The 17,898-nt window shown below is 60.8% G+C and overlaps 1 protein-coding gene across 3 annotated transcripts; it reads right to left on the bottom strand.

The window, feature by feature from the left end:
* Positions 1-1,484: 1,484 nt before the first annotated feature.
* LOC308676641 (neuronal tyrosine-phosphorylated phosphoinositide-3-kinase adapter 1-like) lies at positions 1,485-17,457 on the bottom strand. 3 transcript variants are annotated; one of them, XM_081342620.1, is made up of 8 exons: positions 16,263-16,358; positions 15,781-15,983; positions 15,172-15,424; positions 7,081-7,373; positions 4,177-5,421; positions 3,626-3,832; positions 3,109-3,218; positions 1,485-1,923 (listed from the first exon to the last, which is right to left on the bottom strand). In XM_081342620.1, exons 3-8 carry the CDS (start codon positions 15,375-15,377, stop codon positions 1,663-1,665), a joined length of 2,322 nt encoding a protein of 773 aa, XP_081198746.1. In that variant the 5' UTR covers positions 15,378-15,424; positions 15,781-15,983; positions 16,263-16,358; the 3' UTR covers positions 1,485-1,662. The 3 variants fall into 3 exon arrangements, with proteins under 3 accessions (XP_081198746.1, XP_081198748.1, XP_081198747.1); XM_081342622.1 differs by lacking the exons at positions 15,781-15,983; positions 16,263-16,358 and adding an exon at positions 17,295-17,457; XM_081342621.1 differs by lacking the exon at positions 16,263-16,358 and having other exon boundaries at positions 15,172-15,427; positions 15,781-15,810.
* Between the last annotated feature and the right edge of the window lie 441 nt (positions 17,458-17,898).

Raw genomic sequence — 17,898 nt, 5'->3', positions numbered from 1 at the left:
CACGAGTTTAAACCACGGTCTACCCTGTGTTTAACCTGCGGAGGAACCCTGGAGTTTCCGAGTCTTCCAGAACCCAAAAAGAGGGATCAAGTTTTTTGTCATGAACAGCGTTTCTCAACTTTGGTTAACTTTTAAGATGGGTGAACCTCAATTCCCAGAATTCCCCAGCCAGTTAGCTGGGGAGTTCTGGGAGTTGAAGTCCACCCATCTTAAAAGTTAACCAAAGTTGAGAAACGCTGTTCCAGCATTAAAGACACACATTTCCTGCTAAGGACAGAGAATTAACTTACCCACCTCAATGTGCTTGCAACAACCACATCCTCACTGCCAAATTATGAACCGCAACACACTGCCAGACTTTTAAAAAAAATCAGATCCCCTCCGAGGCACACCTTATTTCCATTCAAACTTTCTGCCTTTTTTCGGGTGGGGGTGGGGGGAGAATCACGGGTTTTGGCAAACTGGCTAGTAAAAAGTGAAAAAGACTCGAGGATTTGCCCGTTTCCAGCCTAGGTTAAGTCCCCTCCTCTAAAAGGGAAGGAACCTCGGGGGGGGGGATTACTCATCCACCAACTGCTTCGCCCCCAACCCATTTTCTTTTACATCGTTTTTGACACGTTGGAAAATAAGTGTTTCGTGATTTTGTCGCAGGCTGTTGGGCTTGGGAGAGAGTCGACTTTAGGCTTTTAGTTTTGCCAAGGATGCCACTTTTCACTCAGTGACTGTTTGCGAGTTACAACGGCGTAGAAAAAAAGCAACTTAGGACCGTTTTCACTTAACGACCGTTGCAGAACTCCCCACGGTCAAATGATCAAAATTCGGACATTTGGCAACTGACTCCTATTTATGACGGTGTCCCTTTTGCGACCTTCCGACAAGCAAAGTCAAGGGGGAGGCCGGATTCATTTAACAACCGCATTCCTAATTTAACAACCGCAAGCGATTCCCTTAACAGGTGTGGCAGGAAAGGTGGTGAAATGGGGCAAAATTCACTGTCTCGTTTAGCAATGGAAATTTTGGGCTAAATTTCGGTCGTAAGCCGAGGACTCCCTGTAAACTCCTACTTGGGATGTTTCCTCCACTCTTATCCACAGCTTTTCTCTCTTTCTCTTTCTTTCTTTCTTTTCCTTCCTTCCTTTGAGCTCTGGCAGACCTAGAACTCAGCACCACAAGTCAGGAGGTCCACACAGCTTCAAACATGGAAGGCCTTTAACCGGGGGTACCTCCAAAATCGGCACACCCCTCTTTTCCCAGGGTCATTCTCAGAAGTGGAAGAAACCCAGGGGTGGGTGGGTGGAGTGGACCGCCTGCCCTCCAGCAGCTTTTGGCCCAGAAGAGGAGCCCCCCCACACAGAGACCCCCCCAGCCCCTGCCCTGACCCCCCCCCCCAAGACTGGTCAGAGATGTCCTGCGGCACCATTCGCTCGGCATCCATGCTGCGGGCAGCTGGGCTTCCGGTGGGCTGCTGCGCTGCTGGCCGATGCCCAGGTGCCCCCGGTGAGGGGCCCCTCCCCCTGCCCTGAAAGAAAGTGTCCTTCTAGCCCCCCTCCCCAATCTCTGGATCGTCCCCAGCAGGAGACCAGGCTGCCAGCGGTTGGCCCTGCCACCAGTTCGGCTTGGCCGGCCCAAGGCACCGGTTCTCGGGGCTCAGCCCCTGCCCACTCAGATGGCCGTGTCCCAGAGCACCGTCTGCTGGCGGCGGCAGGGCGGGGTGCCCGACTTGCGGCTCTCCGTGCTCCTCCGCCAGCTGGGCAGGATGGGCATGCTCTCCTGCTTGCAGAGGCTGCGTTCCGGGCGGTGCCGCGCCTTGATCTCCTTGCAGACGCACCGCTTGCGCTCGATCACCTCCAGCAGCTTCCCGTCCCTCTCTCGCGAGCTCTGCAGGGCCTCCGGGGCAGGCAGCGGGGGGGCATAGGGCAAGGCCTGCAAAAACGGGGCAGGGGGGTTAGGAGCCAGCCCCCCCACGGCCTTTGCCCCTCTTCCCCGGCTTCAGGCCCGGAGAGGCCGGGCACAGGCGCCTCCCTCCCCCATGGGAATCTGGCAGGTGGCCGAAGGGGGTGGGTGGGAAGGCTGCGGGCACAAGCGGGCACTGCCCAGTTCTGAGACACACAAAAACTCTGGCTGGGAGCGGGAACCATCTTGGTCAGCAAACACTGCTTTCGGAAAGAAGGGCAGCCAACTGCAGCTGCCCACCGGAGACGGGGTCCTTTGGCCGAGGGCGGCAGGTGCCCTTCAGCCTTCCTCCCCCGCTCCCCCCCCCGGGCATCAGTTTAGTGGAGGGGAGGCCCTGCATCTCCCTGAGCCTGGTGGGCAGACCAGATGGGGGCCTCGAGCAAGTCTCTTCTCCTGAGGCCGCCTGAGGTAGGATTGAGGAGGGGGGCTGCCTTCCCTCTCTCCACCTTGCGTGTTTCCAGTAGAAGGGGACAATTGTGGCTCAGGCCTGAGATTGGGGGTGCTTGGTTCTCTCCGAATTTGTTTGGGAGGGGGTTCCAGATGTTTTATGACCCAAGGAGGTAACATCATCAATGCTAGAAGGGAAGTGTGTGTGTGGAGAGGAGGAGGGGAGGGGAGGGGGAAGAGGAGGACTGTGGGGTCCTTGGGGGTCTCTGAGCTGGGTGGTTTCCTTGCAGACATTACGTGACTCAACTAGGGAACCTCATCAGTGCTGGGAGGGAGGGTTTCTGGAGAGGAGGGGGAGGACAGTGGGGTCCCTGGTCTTTCAGAGATTGGTGCTTTTCTTGCAAATGTTTCATGAACGAACTACAGAACATCACCACCAATTACCATTATGCTAACCAGGTTTCCTAGTTGGATAATCAAGATCGGAGAGCAGTGACCCCTTAATTGTCCTTCCTCTTCCTTCCCCGCCCCCCACAAAGCTCACTCCCTTCTAGTTGGGTCCTGAAATATTTGCAAGAAAACCACCGTGCTCGGAGAGCCCCACCAGATTGGTTTCCGACATTATTTCCATCCCTAAAAGAACATCCTACGTTCTGCAAGTATTTTGCTTCCCAACGTAGCTGAGAAGGCAGGCTGTACTCCTGGGGCGCCATTTCCCCTTCCAGGAGCCCCTCCTGCTGCCCTCTCCCCTCCCCTCCCCCCACCTACCGGGCTGTCTGGGTCCCTGGGATGGCTGCACAGCCTCTGATTGTGGATCACAGCTTGTCGGACGCCCGAAGTGGAGGCCGAGCGGCCCAGAAGGTACCCACCAGTGAAATCTGGGAAGGGGGGTGGTGGAAGGAAGAGACCCGTGAGTCCTTTTGCCTCAAGCTCCCCCCCCTCAGTTGACCCCCCCTAACAGCCAGGCTGTAATGCAGGGCAGGAAGGATCCCATTCCCCCATAAAGCAGAATTCTCCCAGGCTCTCTTCTGCCCGTTGACGGGTGTGTGTGTGTGTGTGTTTGTATTTGTTTGTCGTGTGTGTTTCTGTGTGCATCTGTGTCTTGTTTTGCCTGCGGCGGTCTGCCTTCCCCTGAAGGTCACCGGCCTCTTTGCAGCCGCATTAAGGATGCCTCCTGCAGCCCCAAACAGGCCAGAGACCTACAGGGGATCCCCCGCCCCTCCCCACTGGCCAAGAGGGCCGCCCACCAGCCCAAGGAGGCCCCTCCCCCCCGTGGCTCACTCACCTCCGTTGCGGTGACAGGCAGGGAAGGTCTGGCAGGGGATGGGCAGGTTGGTCCTGCCCCCGGGCATCTTGGTGGCCAGACACTCGAGGGCGGGCGCGCGGACCGGGATGCTGGACTGCGGGTGACTCGGCAGGACTTTCTCTTCCTTCTCCAGTTTGGGCTGAGCAGTTTCACCGCCCTCCCACGCCTGGGAGCAGTCTGGGACCTCTGCAAGGGAAGGAAAGAAACGGGCAGAGGGGGGGCATCCATAGAATGCCTGGCTCAACCCCCCCGCACCCAGCCATCCCTCAAAAGACAGGGTGCGAGGACAGAATTTCCCCACTCTAAGTTAGCAGACGAGCCCCTTGGAGAAGAAATACCCCCAGGTGACCCCAAATAGGAGACCCCAACCCAGAATTGCCTCCCTTCAGCACCCCCTTCTTCCTGAGCAGCCCCCCATTCATGCTCTGGTCAAGACCAAAGCCCCTTCCCCACCCTGGGCCCGGGCTGTCAGACTCTCTGCATCCTTTCCCCCTCTTCTACCCCCGCCCCGCACTCTCGCCCGCCCTTACTGTCAGGCTCCTTCCCCTTCCGGGTGCCGGCCCTCCTCTGCAGCATCCAGCCAAAGGCCTCCTCCTCTCCGGCCGGCCGGCCGCACTCCTCCCCAGCCACCACCTGGTTGATGCTGTCGAAGGCCCGGTCCCGCAGCTGAATTTTGACAGCCGACGCCGCCTTGGTGCCCAGGCTCTTGTTGCTCTCGTAGGCCGGGGGGCGCTTCAGCCCCACGCAGGGCGCCGGGTAAGTCCACACCATGCCCAGAGGGGGCGGCTCAGGCAGTGTGCAAATGCGCTGCACCTGCTTGCAAGCAGGCACGGTGGACGGGCGGGCACACAGCATCCCATGCAGGACCGAGATCTCCTTCTGCTCGGAGGGCGCCGTGTGAGTCGTCACCTTGACTGCCGAGTAAACCATGGTGTACGAGACAGCTGGCTTGTCTTTCCCGGGCAGCCCGGAGGGGACAGAGGCCACCGGCAGGGCCAGGGTGGGGGGCGGCTTTGCGGAAGGGCAGATCATGCTGTGAGACACGGGCAGATCCTTGTCCGGCTTGCTCTGGCTGGCCGGCTGGGGGGGCAGTGGTGTGGAGTGGCTGCGAGCCCGCCCGGAGGGCGCCAGGGCTGGGTTCTCGCCGCCCCGCTGATGATGGTGGCTGGGCACCTGGGGGGTCATGGGGGCTGAGGGGGCATCCTTGGCATGGCACAGGATGGGCAGCTTGGAGCCGTCGGGACCTCTGTACCCCTTCTTGCCCTGGGGGAAGGCCAGAAGGGGGGGGCGATGCTGCAAAAGGTTGGGGAAGGGGGGTGGGATCTCGCAGGGGGAGGTCTTGCTGCTTGGCGCTGCCTTGGCGGCCTCCTTCTTGGCGGGCTGATGCCCCGGGGAGGTGAGGGCCCCGTTGGGGCGGGGCTCCCCCCCTTCCTCAGGCAGCGGATACTTCATTTCTTCATAGATGGCTTCGCTCTCGTCCGAGTCGTCCTCCGCAGCGGTGACTCCTTGGGAGGGGGGGCCGGGTCCCCGGAAAATGTCCCCCACCATCTCGATGTAGACCGGCTCATCCTCCTCGACATCAGAGCCCTTGGCCTGGCTGTGGGATGCGGCACGGCCGTAGCGCTGCACAGCGCCCCCTGCAGCCGGGCCTGGGAGGCGCCCGGAGTAGGTTTCGTCGAACGACACGGAGAGATGCGTGTTGGGGCTGCGTTTGGGCTTCTGTGGAGGCACCTTGCGAGCGGCCTCTCGGCTCTCCACCCCCGCCTTCTGGCACCCTGGCAGAGAAAGGGAGGAGAGGATGGCAGAAGGCCCCGCGTCACACACCCAGGGGGCTGTTCCAGAATAGGAGAAGAGGACCCTGGAGGTCTTCTAATCCAGCCCCCTGCTCAAGCAGGAGACACAGACAATGGTTGCCCAGTGTCTTCTTAAGAACCTCCAGGGCTGCAGCGCCCACAACATCTGGTGGCCAGCTGTTCCACTGGTCAATTGTTCTCTCTGTCAGGAGACTCCCCCTTAATTCCAGGTGGCTTCTCTCCCTGATCAGTTTCCACCCATTGTTTCCTGTCCTGCCTTCTGGTGCTTCGGAGGGAGGTTAGGTTGACCCCCTCTTTATACGTTTATTCCAGGGGGCGGAAGATTCCTCCTGCACACAGGCCCTCCTCGACATGCGGCTAACGGAGGAGCCTGTCCCATGAAGGCCGTAACAGTTGTGAACTGGGTCAGCCACGCGGCAACCCGATTTTACAACAATCAATCAGAACAGACCTGGAAGGGACCTTGGAGGTCTTCTAGTCCTGCCTTCTGGTGCTTTGGAGAATAGGTGGACCCTCCTCTTCTCTGTGGCAGCCCCTCAAATACCGGAATGCTGCTATCATGTTCCCCCTTCTTTTCTCTAGACTGGCCAGACCCAAATCCTGCAGCCGTTCTTCGTGTCTTTCAGCCGCCCGATAATCTCCCTTGCCCTCCTCTGCACCCAGGATTCCCCAAAGTCTGACCCCCCCTCAGAAAGTCAGACCAGCAACAACTTTCCCATGGGGCCTTCTGGGCCCTCCCCCCTCCCCTCATTTGCCCCCTCAGTTTCTTCCTTGGGGGGGGAGAACCTGGAGGCCGACACCCTCCCCCCTCCTGCACGGTTTCCCGACTGCCGAGAGGCGAAGTTGCCCAGCGCTGTCCTTCTCTGCCCAGCGTGCGTCACGCTTGCTGAAGTTTTGAACAAGTCACCCTTAAAATTATTGTGTTGTTTTACTCTATCCTATTCTCTTCTCTTCTATTTTATTCTTATTTTATTCTATTTTCTTTCTTCACCCTCCATCGAAGCCCAAAGGCTGTGGGTGGTGGTGAAGAAACCGAACATGGTTGAAAATTAAAAATGAAACGACTGTAGAAGTGAAAATAACAGCGGTAAAACCGGTCACCCCCTCCTCTTCACAAGGGGCTGGACCCATCCTGGCCAAAGGCCGGACAGCTGGGGCTTCAAAGGTCAGCGGGGGTGGGGCATCTGATCTTGGGGGTACCCTGGTTCCATAGGGCAGCCCCTGTGCCAGGCAAGGTGCCCTGCTCTGGTCCCCATAGATGGGGCTCTTTAATCCAAGGAACGCCTGAGTGTGTCAACCCTGCCAGATCAGATGTTAGGGGGGACAGGGCTCCTCTCAAGAGGCCCTCAAACCCTCTGCTGGGGGGGGGCTGTTTAGGTAACCACCCACCTCTTGAATCACACCTGGAAGCAAAATGGAAACCAACACAACTTTGTGCGTGCCCATTTCTGCTCACACGGCCCCATTCTGGACCAGCTGAAGCTTCTGCTTAGTCTTCAAGGGCGGCACCATGCAGAACCCATCGCAGTAGTCAAGCCACAAGGTGAGCCTCAGAGGCTGCAGGCCAGGCTTCTCTCCAACCCCCCCCCCCGCAGAAGGGCGTCCAAAGCGCCTCCTCACCTCCTTTCTTGCTTCCCATCAGCTCCAGGGCGCTCCGGGCCTCCGTGCTGAGCTTCGTGCTGGGGTGCCGCTTCGGCTTCGCGGGCGGCTTGCGAGAACCCACCGCCCCATCCGCGGGGCCGCTGTCCACACTGCCCACGGAGTGACACGAGAGAGAGCGGGGCGCCATGCTGCTGGCACAAGGGTGCGGGGCGTGTTCCTGGGAGGCTGGCATGGTCATGAACCCCATCCTGAAATGCCGGCGGAAGGAGGCCACGTCGCGCGCCTTCCCCACGCCTGTCTCCTTGGTCGATCTGCAGGAGGGGAGAGGAAGGGAGAGGGCGCCGGGCACTGAGCGGCCTTGCATCGGGGGGGGGGGGGCTCCATCGTTATGTACATCCTTGACTTACAACCACAACGGAGCCTAAAATTTCTGTTCCTCTGTGAGACATTTGTTAAGCGAACTTTGCCCCATTTGTTGACTTTCCTTGCCATGGTTGAATCACTGCAGTTCTTAAGTTAGTAACCTCCGGCTTCCCCATTGACTTTTGCTTGTCAGAAGGTCGCAAAAGGGGATCGCGAGACCCTCCCCGGGACGCTGCAACCGTCGTAAACACGAGTCAGTTGCCAAGCGCCTGAATTTTCATCACGTGACCATGGGGATGCTGCAACGGTTGTTAAGCGAGGCTCTGGTGCCCCTTGCCCAAAATCACGGGAGCTGCTTCACGGGATCCAGAAGCCTCTCGGATATAATGCCAAACCCAGTTAATGGGATGGCAAAGGAATCACGTTTGCATCCTGGACTATCGGTGCTAAACCCGCTCTCCAGTTCCAGGGGTCACCAATCTTGGCAACTTTAAGACGTGTGGGCTTCAGCTCCCAGACTAATGTCTGGGGAATTCTGGGAGTTGAAGTCCACCAGCCTTCAAGTCGCCAAGGTTGGACGCTCCTGTTGTCAACAAACATGGCATCTGTTTGTGCTTCACCAGGAGACCAACCCTGGATCTCAAGCGGATCTGGGCACGTCAGTCGGACAAGCAGGGCAGGGAAGCTGGATTTGTGGAACTGCACCCTCAAGACCCCCTCCTGCGAGCCTAGGACTCAGACCCAGAGCCTCAGGATCCGTCTCCCGTGCCCCCTCGTCCACCTGGCATCCTTGCCAGTGAGACACAGCAGAGAAACACGCTTTGGCATCTCAGCCTGCAGCTGGCAAGTAAGTCCTCGGGAACAAGAATGGTGGGTCGAGTGCCTCTCCGCCCCCCCCTGAGATTCTCCTGTCCCCCAGCCCGTCTCTCCTGGCAGCCTGGCAGATGCCGCTGGGCAAGGGAAGAAGTCTCCGCTGTTCCCTGCTCCGGAGACAGCGAGCCTCGCCAAGTGGCCAGTCTGGCACCCCCCAGACCCGTCGGAGCTGGATGGGGGGCCAGCCCAGGCAAGGAAGAAGGTCATCCCCATGGAGGCTCCTGCACCCTTGGGGCAGGCCCGGAAGAGGCTGGAGAAAGAGGAAAGGGCTGCACAGGGTCAGCTCCTGGACAGACCCCCTCCTTTGGGCCACCGAACCTGCCCAAATCACCCGATTTCCTGACCTGGATTCACGCAAGACACAAAACTGGGTTAAAATGACACGAGGGCCACGTCCCAGACCTACACGGTGCCCGAACTGCCACAAACGTTCTGGCTTAGTGTGATGCAAGTCACACACACCCCCACCCCGAGCATCTTAAGGCAGCTTTCTCATGCAGACCCTAAGAAGCAGCAGCCCACCAGGGACCCTTTCAACCAGAGGCCCCAGACAGTGGGGCTTTCTCCCCCCCACCAGGCCACGCAATGCCCCTTCCCTTCTCTCAGCATCGGGGCCCTCCCCTTCCCCTGCTCCTTCCTGCCCCTCCCAGCTGGCAGGTTTGGAAATCGGTTGTCCTGTTCCCCACCCCCTCCCCAGGTTTTGTTCGCAGGAGTGAAGGGTCCTGGGTACCAAAAGCATGAGGATGCAGCAGGATGCTGGCTGATGGCCCAGCCGTTTCCATGGAAACTGTGTCTGGGTGACCTGCAGGAGCCGGCAACATCAGCCTGCTGGCGTCTTAACCCCTTGCAAGCTGCCAGCTAGGAAGGGGGGGGATGCAGAAGAGGAGAGACGAGGGGCTCCTGTTCCTTCGGGCGCCCCAAGGCCGCCTCCCCCTTGGAAAGCGCCCCACAAAACTGAAGACCACAGAAAACATACAACAATGGAGCCTCATCTCTCTCAATCTTGGTAACTTTTAAGACACTCCCAGAATTCCCCACCAGCAAAGATCTGAATCGAAAGCACAAAGGGGAGGGCCTTGCTCCCAGGGCCCAGTGAGCTTGGCACAGGAGACGCTGCCCAGAGGCCCCAAGCCCACCGTTGGCACACCACACACGTTGAACCACTGGCACCCAACACCTGATGGGCATCTTCCCCCGTGCGCCCCCACCCCCTTGTCCCCTGGGCCCCCAAACCACCCCTTGCTCCGAGGCTTTGTGGAAAGCGTCTGGAAGTCGGTGGAGGGCCCGGTGCTTTGGGTCCCCCCCCAAAGGACAGACCCACCAGGAAGCCCCTAGGGACAGTTTCACAGGGGAGGGATCCTCTTACCCCTTACGAGGCTATGCCAGTTGGCCAGGAATTCTATCCTGCTGGCCAAGAGCCTCTTCCTTGAGCTCAGAGTGGGCTTCCCAGTTGCAAGCACCCGGGGGTCTCGACCCACAGACCTGGCCCCACGTTCTGCAGGAGGGTAGCTGGGAAAGCCGCAAAGGACCGCCAGTCGGAAGTGGGTTGCTGATTTCTTATTCCTTCCCTGACCCGACAGAAACCATCCATATTTGGGTAGTCCTCTGTTGGGGATGGCTGGTGAGGTCTTTCTCAACCTTGGCAAGTTTAAGTCAGGTGGGCTTCGACTCCCAGAATTCCCCAGCCAGCCTTGAGTAACTTCAGTCAACCTTGAGCCGGTCAGGATCGAAATGCTGGCGGTGGGCAGTTAGCCTGCAATACTGCATTCCCACCACAGCTCTTTAATTTAATTAATCTTTAATTAGTTAATCCTGCTATGACTTGCTACCCTTTCACATCACTTCCCAGCATTTGATTCTATGGCTCAACCTAATGACTGGTTAAAAGAACTGACCACCAGCCCTGTGTTCACAACACATGACACCCAGATGACCACAGGCTGGTGAGGTCATCCCTTCAATGACTCAATCAACTTCCTTAGGTCCAGCACCTGATCCACATTGCTACACACACACACACACACACACACACACACACACACACACAAGGTTATGATACCACGAGGCCCATTTCAACCCCAGACCCCTTGGCCACTTCCTGCCAAGTCCCTCAGCCAGGGGTAGGCAACCTTGGCTCTTTTATGACTCGTGGACTTCAACTCCCGGAATTCCTGAGCCAGCTGGCTGAGGAATTCTGGGAGTTGAAGTCCACGAGTCATAAAAGAGCCAAGGTTGCCTACCCCTGCCCTCTCAGCCATCAGAAGGTTATGAAGCATCAAGCCGCGTTCCCACAAAACCTAGCAAGCCAGGCTAAGGATTTGCACCAGAGGCTCAAATCCCTTCTGGCCAATTTCTAGGTGGCCTTCACCTGTTGGATGTCATCCTGAAACTAGAACGCTGCCGCCAAGCGGGGGCCTCAATGCACCTGGGGCCCTTGCTTCTGACCACCTTTCGTTGCCCTGTTGCCTCAAACCATGATGGCTCGTTGTGTTTTGGAAAGCTTTTGTAATGCCCGGCTTAAGAGCCGTAGGTAGAATAACAGAGTTGGGGAAGAGTCACAGTTCTGCCTGGTTGCTCAAACACAGAGAAGGTGAAACGCCTTACAGAATCCCAGAATTGGAACAGACCCGGCCAGTCATCTAGTCCAACCCCTGCTCAAACAGGAGACTCTCATCCATTCCAGACAAATGGCTGTCTAATCTCTCCTTGAAAGCCTCCAGTGATGGAGCAGCCACAACTTGAAACTTGAAACTTCCGGAGGCAAGAAGTTCCACTGGTTCATCGTTCTCACTGTCTGGAAGTGTCTCCTTAACTCCAGGCTGCTTCTCTCCTTGACTGGGGAGGGGGCCCGCTGCCTCAAGGACCCTCTGAGTGGCTCCCACCTGCCTCACTACAGGCGGCGGCTGTTGCCGCGACATCCTTGGTGCTGTCTGAGCTATGCCGTTTCCTTGCAGACGTTTCGTGACCCAGCTGAGGAACACCGTCCCTGCCAGCTGGCTGTGAGGTTGTGGCCCTGGGGGCTGTTCTCTCCTTGGGCTGTTTACTGTTGGCCGCTTGATTGGGGTATGGCTCACTTCTGGACTGCTGGTCTCATGTTAACCTGGGACTTCATCTCTGCCCACCTGGGGGTGCACTGATGGTGGGGGAGGGGCTTTGATCTTTTGGGTCCCTTTGGGGCTTGTCGATTTTGCATAGTGTGTAGAAGTCAGCTGTCTCTGTGTGTCTGTTGATGGCTGATTTAGCCAGGGCAAGCCACTGGGACGTAACCCGAGAGCATGCCCCACTCCCTACCAGCCCTGATGACGTGCCCTAGCTGGGTCATGAGGCGTCTGCAAGGAAAGAACCCATCTCGGAGACCCCCCACCGGCCCTCCTACTCTTTTCTAGCACTGATGATGTTACCTAAGCTGGGTCGTGCAACGTCTGGAAGGAAGCTACCAAGCTGAGAGAGGACCAAGGACCCCACAGTCTTCCTCCTCCTCCTCCTCCTCCTCACAAGCCCCCGTCCCTTCTAACACTGAGTTGGGTCATGAAATGTCTGTGAGAAAAGAGCCAAGCTCAGAGAGCACCACGCGTCCCTCGTCTCAATCCTGAGTTGCAAATATTCTCCTTGATTGATTCCTACGACAGTCCGGCCAGAAGCCAGCCAGCCCCTCCTTTCCCCAAAGCCTCACCTGTGGGGAGCAAAGGTGCTTCTCGCCCTGCTCAGCCCTGTGGCAGAAGGAACATTTTGCAGCCGAAGCCCTTAGGAGCAGCCCCCCCGCGTCTTCAGCAAGCACATCCCAGCAGTTCCCGAGAAGCAAAATGGTAAAAAAAGCCTTTGACAAATTGCACAATTCATCAAGGTCCTACCTGGGGTTAAGCCTCTCTGCTTCCCCCCCACCCCCCAGTTTCAGAAGCGCTTTGTTCAGATCAGCCCAGATTCTGTGGAAAATAAAATAATTGCTTAAATGCCAACTGCAGCCCTTTTGCCTTCCGGGGCTCCTGCTGTTCTGGCCTCTTCTGCAAGCCCCTGCAAAGGCCCCGGGGGAGCCAGCCTCTCGGGGTACTTCTCAGGGGCCCCCACCTGGAGATACTCTGGGGGAGGAAAGACCCTGTGCCCTGGGGGGGGTGGCTTGGGTGAGCAGGGCAGGGCCCAGCCAGGGTCGGGCAGGAGAAGCGGGGAGGAGCCCCATCTGGGCTTCTCCGGAGTCCACTCATCCCCCTGGGGACTGTCGGGATGCAGCTGCCTGTGCTACGTTCCGTTCCTGACTTACGACCGTCCATTTAGTGACTGTTCAAAGTTACGACATCACTGAAAAAAGCGACTTAGCACCGTTTTTCACACTTACGACCATCGCGGCATTCCCCAGGGCCACATGATCAAAATTCGGATAGCTGGCAACTGAGTCACGTTTACGACAGTTGCCGTGTCCCGGGGGTGTGTGGGGGTCTTGTGTTCCCCTTTGGCGACCTTCCGACAAGCAAAGTCAAAAGGGGGAAGCCGGGTCTGCTTAACGTCCGTGTTACCAACTTATCAACTGCAGCGTTTCACTTAAAAAGTGTGGCAAGAAAGGTCGTAAAATGGGACAAAACTCACTTAACAAAAGAGAGAGAGAGAGAGAGAGAGAGAGAGAGAGAGAAGGGGGGGGAGCATAACCATTCTAGCCCAAAGCCCCCCCTAACTTCTATGATGGCACTAAGAGCGGGGAGAAAGTTCCAAGCGGACACAAAGAGGCAGAAAGGGAAGCGCAAGACGGCGTTGACCAGGTCAGCTGCAGGGTGACCTTCACACACATCCCCAGAGTGGGCGATTTTAGTGGGTCATCTGGGCAGGTTGGTTGAATTCACAAGTGGGCCGAGCCCCCCCACCAACCGTCCACCTTTCTGCAAACAGGGCCCACAGCGGGGGCTTCACACAGGCCTGCCCCCCCCCCATTTTGTCATTCTTAACGCCCCAGAGCAGGCAATTCATTTCAAAGATCCTGGAGTAAACACGTCCATCATTTAATAAAAATTAAAAGTATATACACACGTGTGTGTGTGTGTGTGTGTGTGTATCGGTATATATACGTGTGTATATTTTTTTTGTGTGTGTATACACACACACACACACACACACACACATTAAATAAGCAAGCAAGCAAGTGAATAAGAAACCAAAAAACAAAGTCAGTGGGCAGACTCAAGGGACCACTGGCTGTTTCTCTGCCATCCGTTTTCTGCCTTTCTACCCTGGCCCGACGCAGTTTATCCCGAGGAAGGAAGGAATGCAAGCCGACAAGCCCAAACCGTGACCCACAACCAAGAGGAGGTTTGGGTTTCTCCGCTCCAAAGACCATACTCCACAGCCCATTACCACAGCAGAGCCCCACTCCTTAAGACGGACAGCAGAACTCAGATAACCAGGAGAATCGCTCGGGACGTGGACGTCAGCCTGAACCGGCTGATGCACCATAAGCCTGGCAGGAAATCGGTTGCAAATCCATTCAAAATCAGAATTTACAGCCAGGTGCCCCTTTGCCACAGCCTCAATGAAAAACCGAAACGTTCTAAATTGCCACAATAAGGTCGACTTTCCAAAAGAACCGTTCTCACATTACAGCAGGGGTCTCCAACCTTGGCAACTTTAAGATTTGTGGACTTCAACTCCCAGAATTCCCCAGCCAGCCATGCCTGTTTTTTTCCACCTATCCCTTAAAGCGGAGAGATTGGAGAGGAAGGGATTATAAGAGAGTAAGCAGGGCCACAGTGAGTATGCTGGCTGGGGAATTCTGGGAGTTGAAGTCCACCGGTCTTAAAGTGGCCAAGGTTGGGGACCCCTGCATTACAGGACCAAAACACAATAGGAGGATCACAGGTACACCTTCACTGAAGGGACCGGGTCCTTCTAAATCAGCAGGAGAGATTAACCTGGTTAATTGTCCTTGGCAAGCCATCAACTCAGGCCCCTCATCTGTGCCAGGGCTGGACAACAACTTTATGACCTGTGGCCTTCTGCTCCCCTCACTGGCTCAGGAATTTGGGGAGTTGAGGCTCACAGCTGGTGAAGTTGCTGCAGTTGTTCGCCCCTGACCTGTGCAGTGCTAATTGTGGCCCGATCAAACTGGTCAGTCCTAGAGGAGATCAACCCTGACTGCACTTTAGAAGGCCAGATCCTGAAGCTAAAACTCAAATCCTTTGGCCACCTAATGAGAAGGAAGGACTCACTGGAGAAGAGCCTCATGCTGGGAAAGGTGGAGGGCAAGAGAAGAAGGGGACGATGGAGAATGAGGTGGCTGGATGGAGTCACTGAAGCAGGAGGCGTGAGCCTAAATGGTGGAGGACAGGAAGGCCTGGAGGAACGTTGTCCATAGGGTCGCGATGGGTCGGACACGACTTCGCAACTAACAACAATTGTGGCAGAAAATTCATAAAGCAAAGAAACAGCATCACAAAGAGCCCTAAGACCTTCCTCAGTTCTGTAAGAGACAAACCAATTCCCGGTTTATTCTGGGCGTTTATTCCGGTAAGTTACACTGAGTTTTTCCCCCCAATACTTCCACTTGGGCCCGATCGCCTCCTTACGCACACAAAGGCAGCCAAACTCGCCCAAAGCAGATTTGGGGTAAATCTCTCGCCCCACGGGGCTGGGGAAGGCTCTACGGCAAAGCATCCCTTGGCCCGGAGATGGGGATGGGCCCACACAGGGAAGCCCTCGGACACGGGTAGGCCGACGGAAGAAGAGGCTACGGGCCAGGAGGGGCCAGGACCCCACCCCCCAGGGGGTGAAACAGCACAGGGCCCCTCCTCAGGTTCCGGCCGACCCCCCCCCCCGCCGGGAGCCCCTTCCCCTCCCTGGCGTGCAGCGGGCCAGGGGGGGCGTTCCTTCCTTCCTTCCTCCCTTCCCGCTCACCCCCGCTTGGGCTCCTCGCCCTTGGCCTCCGGCGGCTGCTTCCACTCCACCTTGCCGCTCTTCCGGTAGAGGAGGTTCATGTCGCTCCGCAGCCGCGGCTCCTGGGGGCGGCAGGTCTGGCTCAGCGCCCCGTAGCACCAGCGGCCCCGCGCCTCGATGAACTGCAGGAAGGCGGAGATCAGGGCTTCTTGGGGGCTGGCGTTCATCTTCCGCGGGCCGGCGAAAGGCGGGCCGGGGGCGCCCGGAGGGGGCGCTGCTGCGGGAAAGAGGCCGGCTGAGCAGAGAGGCGCCAGAAGCCAGGCCGCCTCTGAGCCCGTGCAGAGCGCCGGGCCTTCCCCGCCCGCCGTGCGCTTGACCCGATTCCGTAGCAAACCAGGGTGGCGGGGGAGGGGCGCTCGGGACGGCCTCCCGCCCCCGCCCCGCCGGACCCAGCCGGAGCGAAGAGGCCCCCGGGCGGCCCCGGGCGGGCGGCGCGCCGGGCCGGGCCGTTTCCACCCGGGAGGAGCCGGGCGGGGCGCGAGCAGGCAAGGCCGGCAGGGAGGCGCAGCCCCGGCTCCCCCGCGCCGCCGGACCCCGCTCGCCAGCCGCGCCCCCCCGCCCGCCACCTACCTGCCGGGCGGAGTTATCTGGGGGGGCGGGCGGGGCGGGGGGGCATCGCTTCTCCTGCCGGCCGCGGCTCGACTCAGTCGCCCGCCATCCTCGCCGCCGCCGCCGCCCGGGCGAGGAGGATGCCGGCCGCGGGCTCAGGGGGGCCGCCCCTCCATGGCGCCGGGCGCCATCGGCCTGCGGGAAGGGCGCGGTCCCGGCCGGGGCTGCGGGGAGAGGATGGCTGAGCTCCGCGCACGGAGCCGCTCCCGCGCCGCGGCTGCCCCCGCCCGCCCGGCCCGTCCGCGCGCCGCTGCACCGAGGCGCCCGCCAAGCGCCGCCTTCCTGGCCCGCGCACCCCCCGCTCCGAGAGGCACCTGCGCCGCCGCCGCCGCCGCCGCCCCTGCCGTTGCTCCGGCGACGCCGCCGGGCGGGGCCGGGCGGTGCTCCTCGGCGGCGGCGCTGACGCCGGCGGGACCCCCGAGCCGGCCGCCGCCGCCGCTCACCTGGCCTGGGGCTGCTCGGCGCGCGGCGTCCTCCGGCTGACGCAGCGTCTCGGCGCGCCTCCCCCGCCCGGGAGCGCGGGCGCAGCGCGGGGGGAGGGCGGGGGAGGGGAGGGGAGCCCCCCGCCCGCCGCGGGGGAGGGAAGGAAGCCGCGCCGGGGCTGCGGCGCCGTCCCCCGCCCGCTCAGCCCCGAGCCCGGCCTGGCCGGGAGCCCGTCGGCGGCCGGGGGGGACGCCCCCGCCTCGTCCGCAGCGGCGCAGGAGCGCGGCGCGGCGAGGCCCTTCCCGCCGTCCCCGAGGGGCCCGCCGCCCGGCCCGAGCGGGCATCCCGGCCGGAGGGTCGCCGCGGGAGGCGCCGGCGGAGCAGCCGCGGCCGGAGGCGAGCGGCGCGGCCCTGCCCTCGCGGCCCGCAGCCCTGGCTCCCCTGCCCGAGGGAGGCGCGGCCTGGCCCCGCGACGGCCGCTCCCCCTCCCCTCCCTTCCCTTCGGGGGGGCGGGCTGCGGGACCAGGCGGGCGGCCGCTCCGTGCCGGCGCGCCTTCCCCAAGCTGGCGCCCGCCCGCCCGGCTCCTGCCCTCCCGGGAGCGGCGCCCGGGTCAAGCGGGGCCGCCGCCGCCGCCGTCCTTGCCGTGCCTTGGACCGGAGAGGAGCCGGCGGGGCGCGCACGGAGGGGCCGCTCGCTCCACGTCGCCTCGGGGTCACCTCGGGGACGCCGGGCTGCTGCGCTGCCGCTGGGATGCCGGGGCCGCGATGCCGCCGCCTCCGCCGCTGCCCTCGGAGACGCTGCCCGGCCCGGCCGGGGAGAACGGCCGCGTGGCGGCGGCTTCCCGGCAGCTCTGAGCGAGGCCCGGCTCTGCACGCGGGAGCCCGGGCGGTCCTGGCTCGCCCGCCGCACTCGCGGGACCCGGAGCCCGCGAAGAGCGCCTCTCGCCCCGCCGGTCCGGCTGGCCGGGTCTGGCGGCGGCCGGAAGGAATCTCGCCCGCCCGACGAGCCGCTTCAGCCACCGGCCGCGCGCGGAGGGGGTCCCGACTCCCACCTGCCGGCCGAAGGTGGCCCACCGGCCCCCGGGCTAGCCGCGCCGCCTGCCCGAGGGGAGCGGACCGGCGCGGCGCTCGCCCACCAGGGGGCGGCAGCGCCCCATCGCAGCCTTCACGTGACGCCGGGCAGCGTTCCCGGGGCGCCCTCGCCGAGCCCCCCGCTTGCACGTGCTGGGCCTCGGCTTGGGGGGGGGCGGAGGGAGGCGGGGATCCGGGGCTTCGTGGGCCAGCCAAAGGGGCGGAGGGATTGGAAGCCGGACCCTCCGGGTCACCCCAGTCCACCCGTCCCGGGCCCAGGCTGGAGACCCCCGCTGGTGGGTCCCCTGTGAGGGGAGGGCGACTCCTCGGTCCCCCAAACGGGGATCGGCGGCGGGGGCGGGTGGGAGAAGCGGAGAGGCTCTCCGCGGGCGTGGGGGGGGGGCGCAGCTTTTCTCCTCCGGGGCTCGCTCGGGTGGACGGCGCCCCTTCCGCAGCCTCCGTCCGGGATGGGGGGCAGCGGGGTGGCGCCTTCCCAGCGATGCTCGGGCGGGTGGGGGTTCCCGCCCCCGACAGTCACCGGCTTCTGGCGAGGCCGGAGTCTGCTTCTCGCTCCGCGGGCGCCGA

Source organism: Vipera berus, assembly GCF_964194415.1.
Source record: "Vipera berus genome assembly, chromosome: W".
Classification (NCBI taxonomy): Eukaryota; Metazoa; Chordata; class Lepidosauria; order Squamata; family Viperidae; genus Vipera; species Vipera berus.
The sequence above is the reverse complement of the archived record's forward strand: the minus strand, read 5'-3'. Positions and strand labels throughout refer to the sequence as shown.

Bases quoted from the DNA above. Each gene is read 5' to 3' on its own strand.
- LOC308676641 (XM_081342622.1), bottom strand. From the start codon at position 15,377: ATGAACGCCAGCCCCCAAGAAGCCCTGATCTCCGCCTTCCTGCAGTTC. The intron at 7,374-15,171 runs GTGAGCGGGAAG...CCCCTCCTGCAG, and splicing joins GGCGAGGAGCCCAAGCGGGG to ATCGACCAAGGAGACAGGCG. The intron at 1,924-3,108 runs GTAGGTGGGGGG...CCGTTTTTGCAG, and splicing joins CCAGGGACCCAGACAGCCCG to GCCTTGCCCTATGCCCCCCC.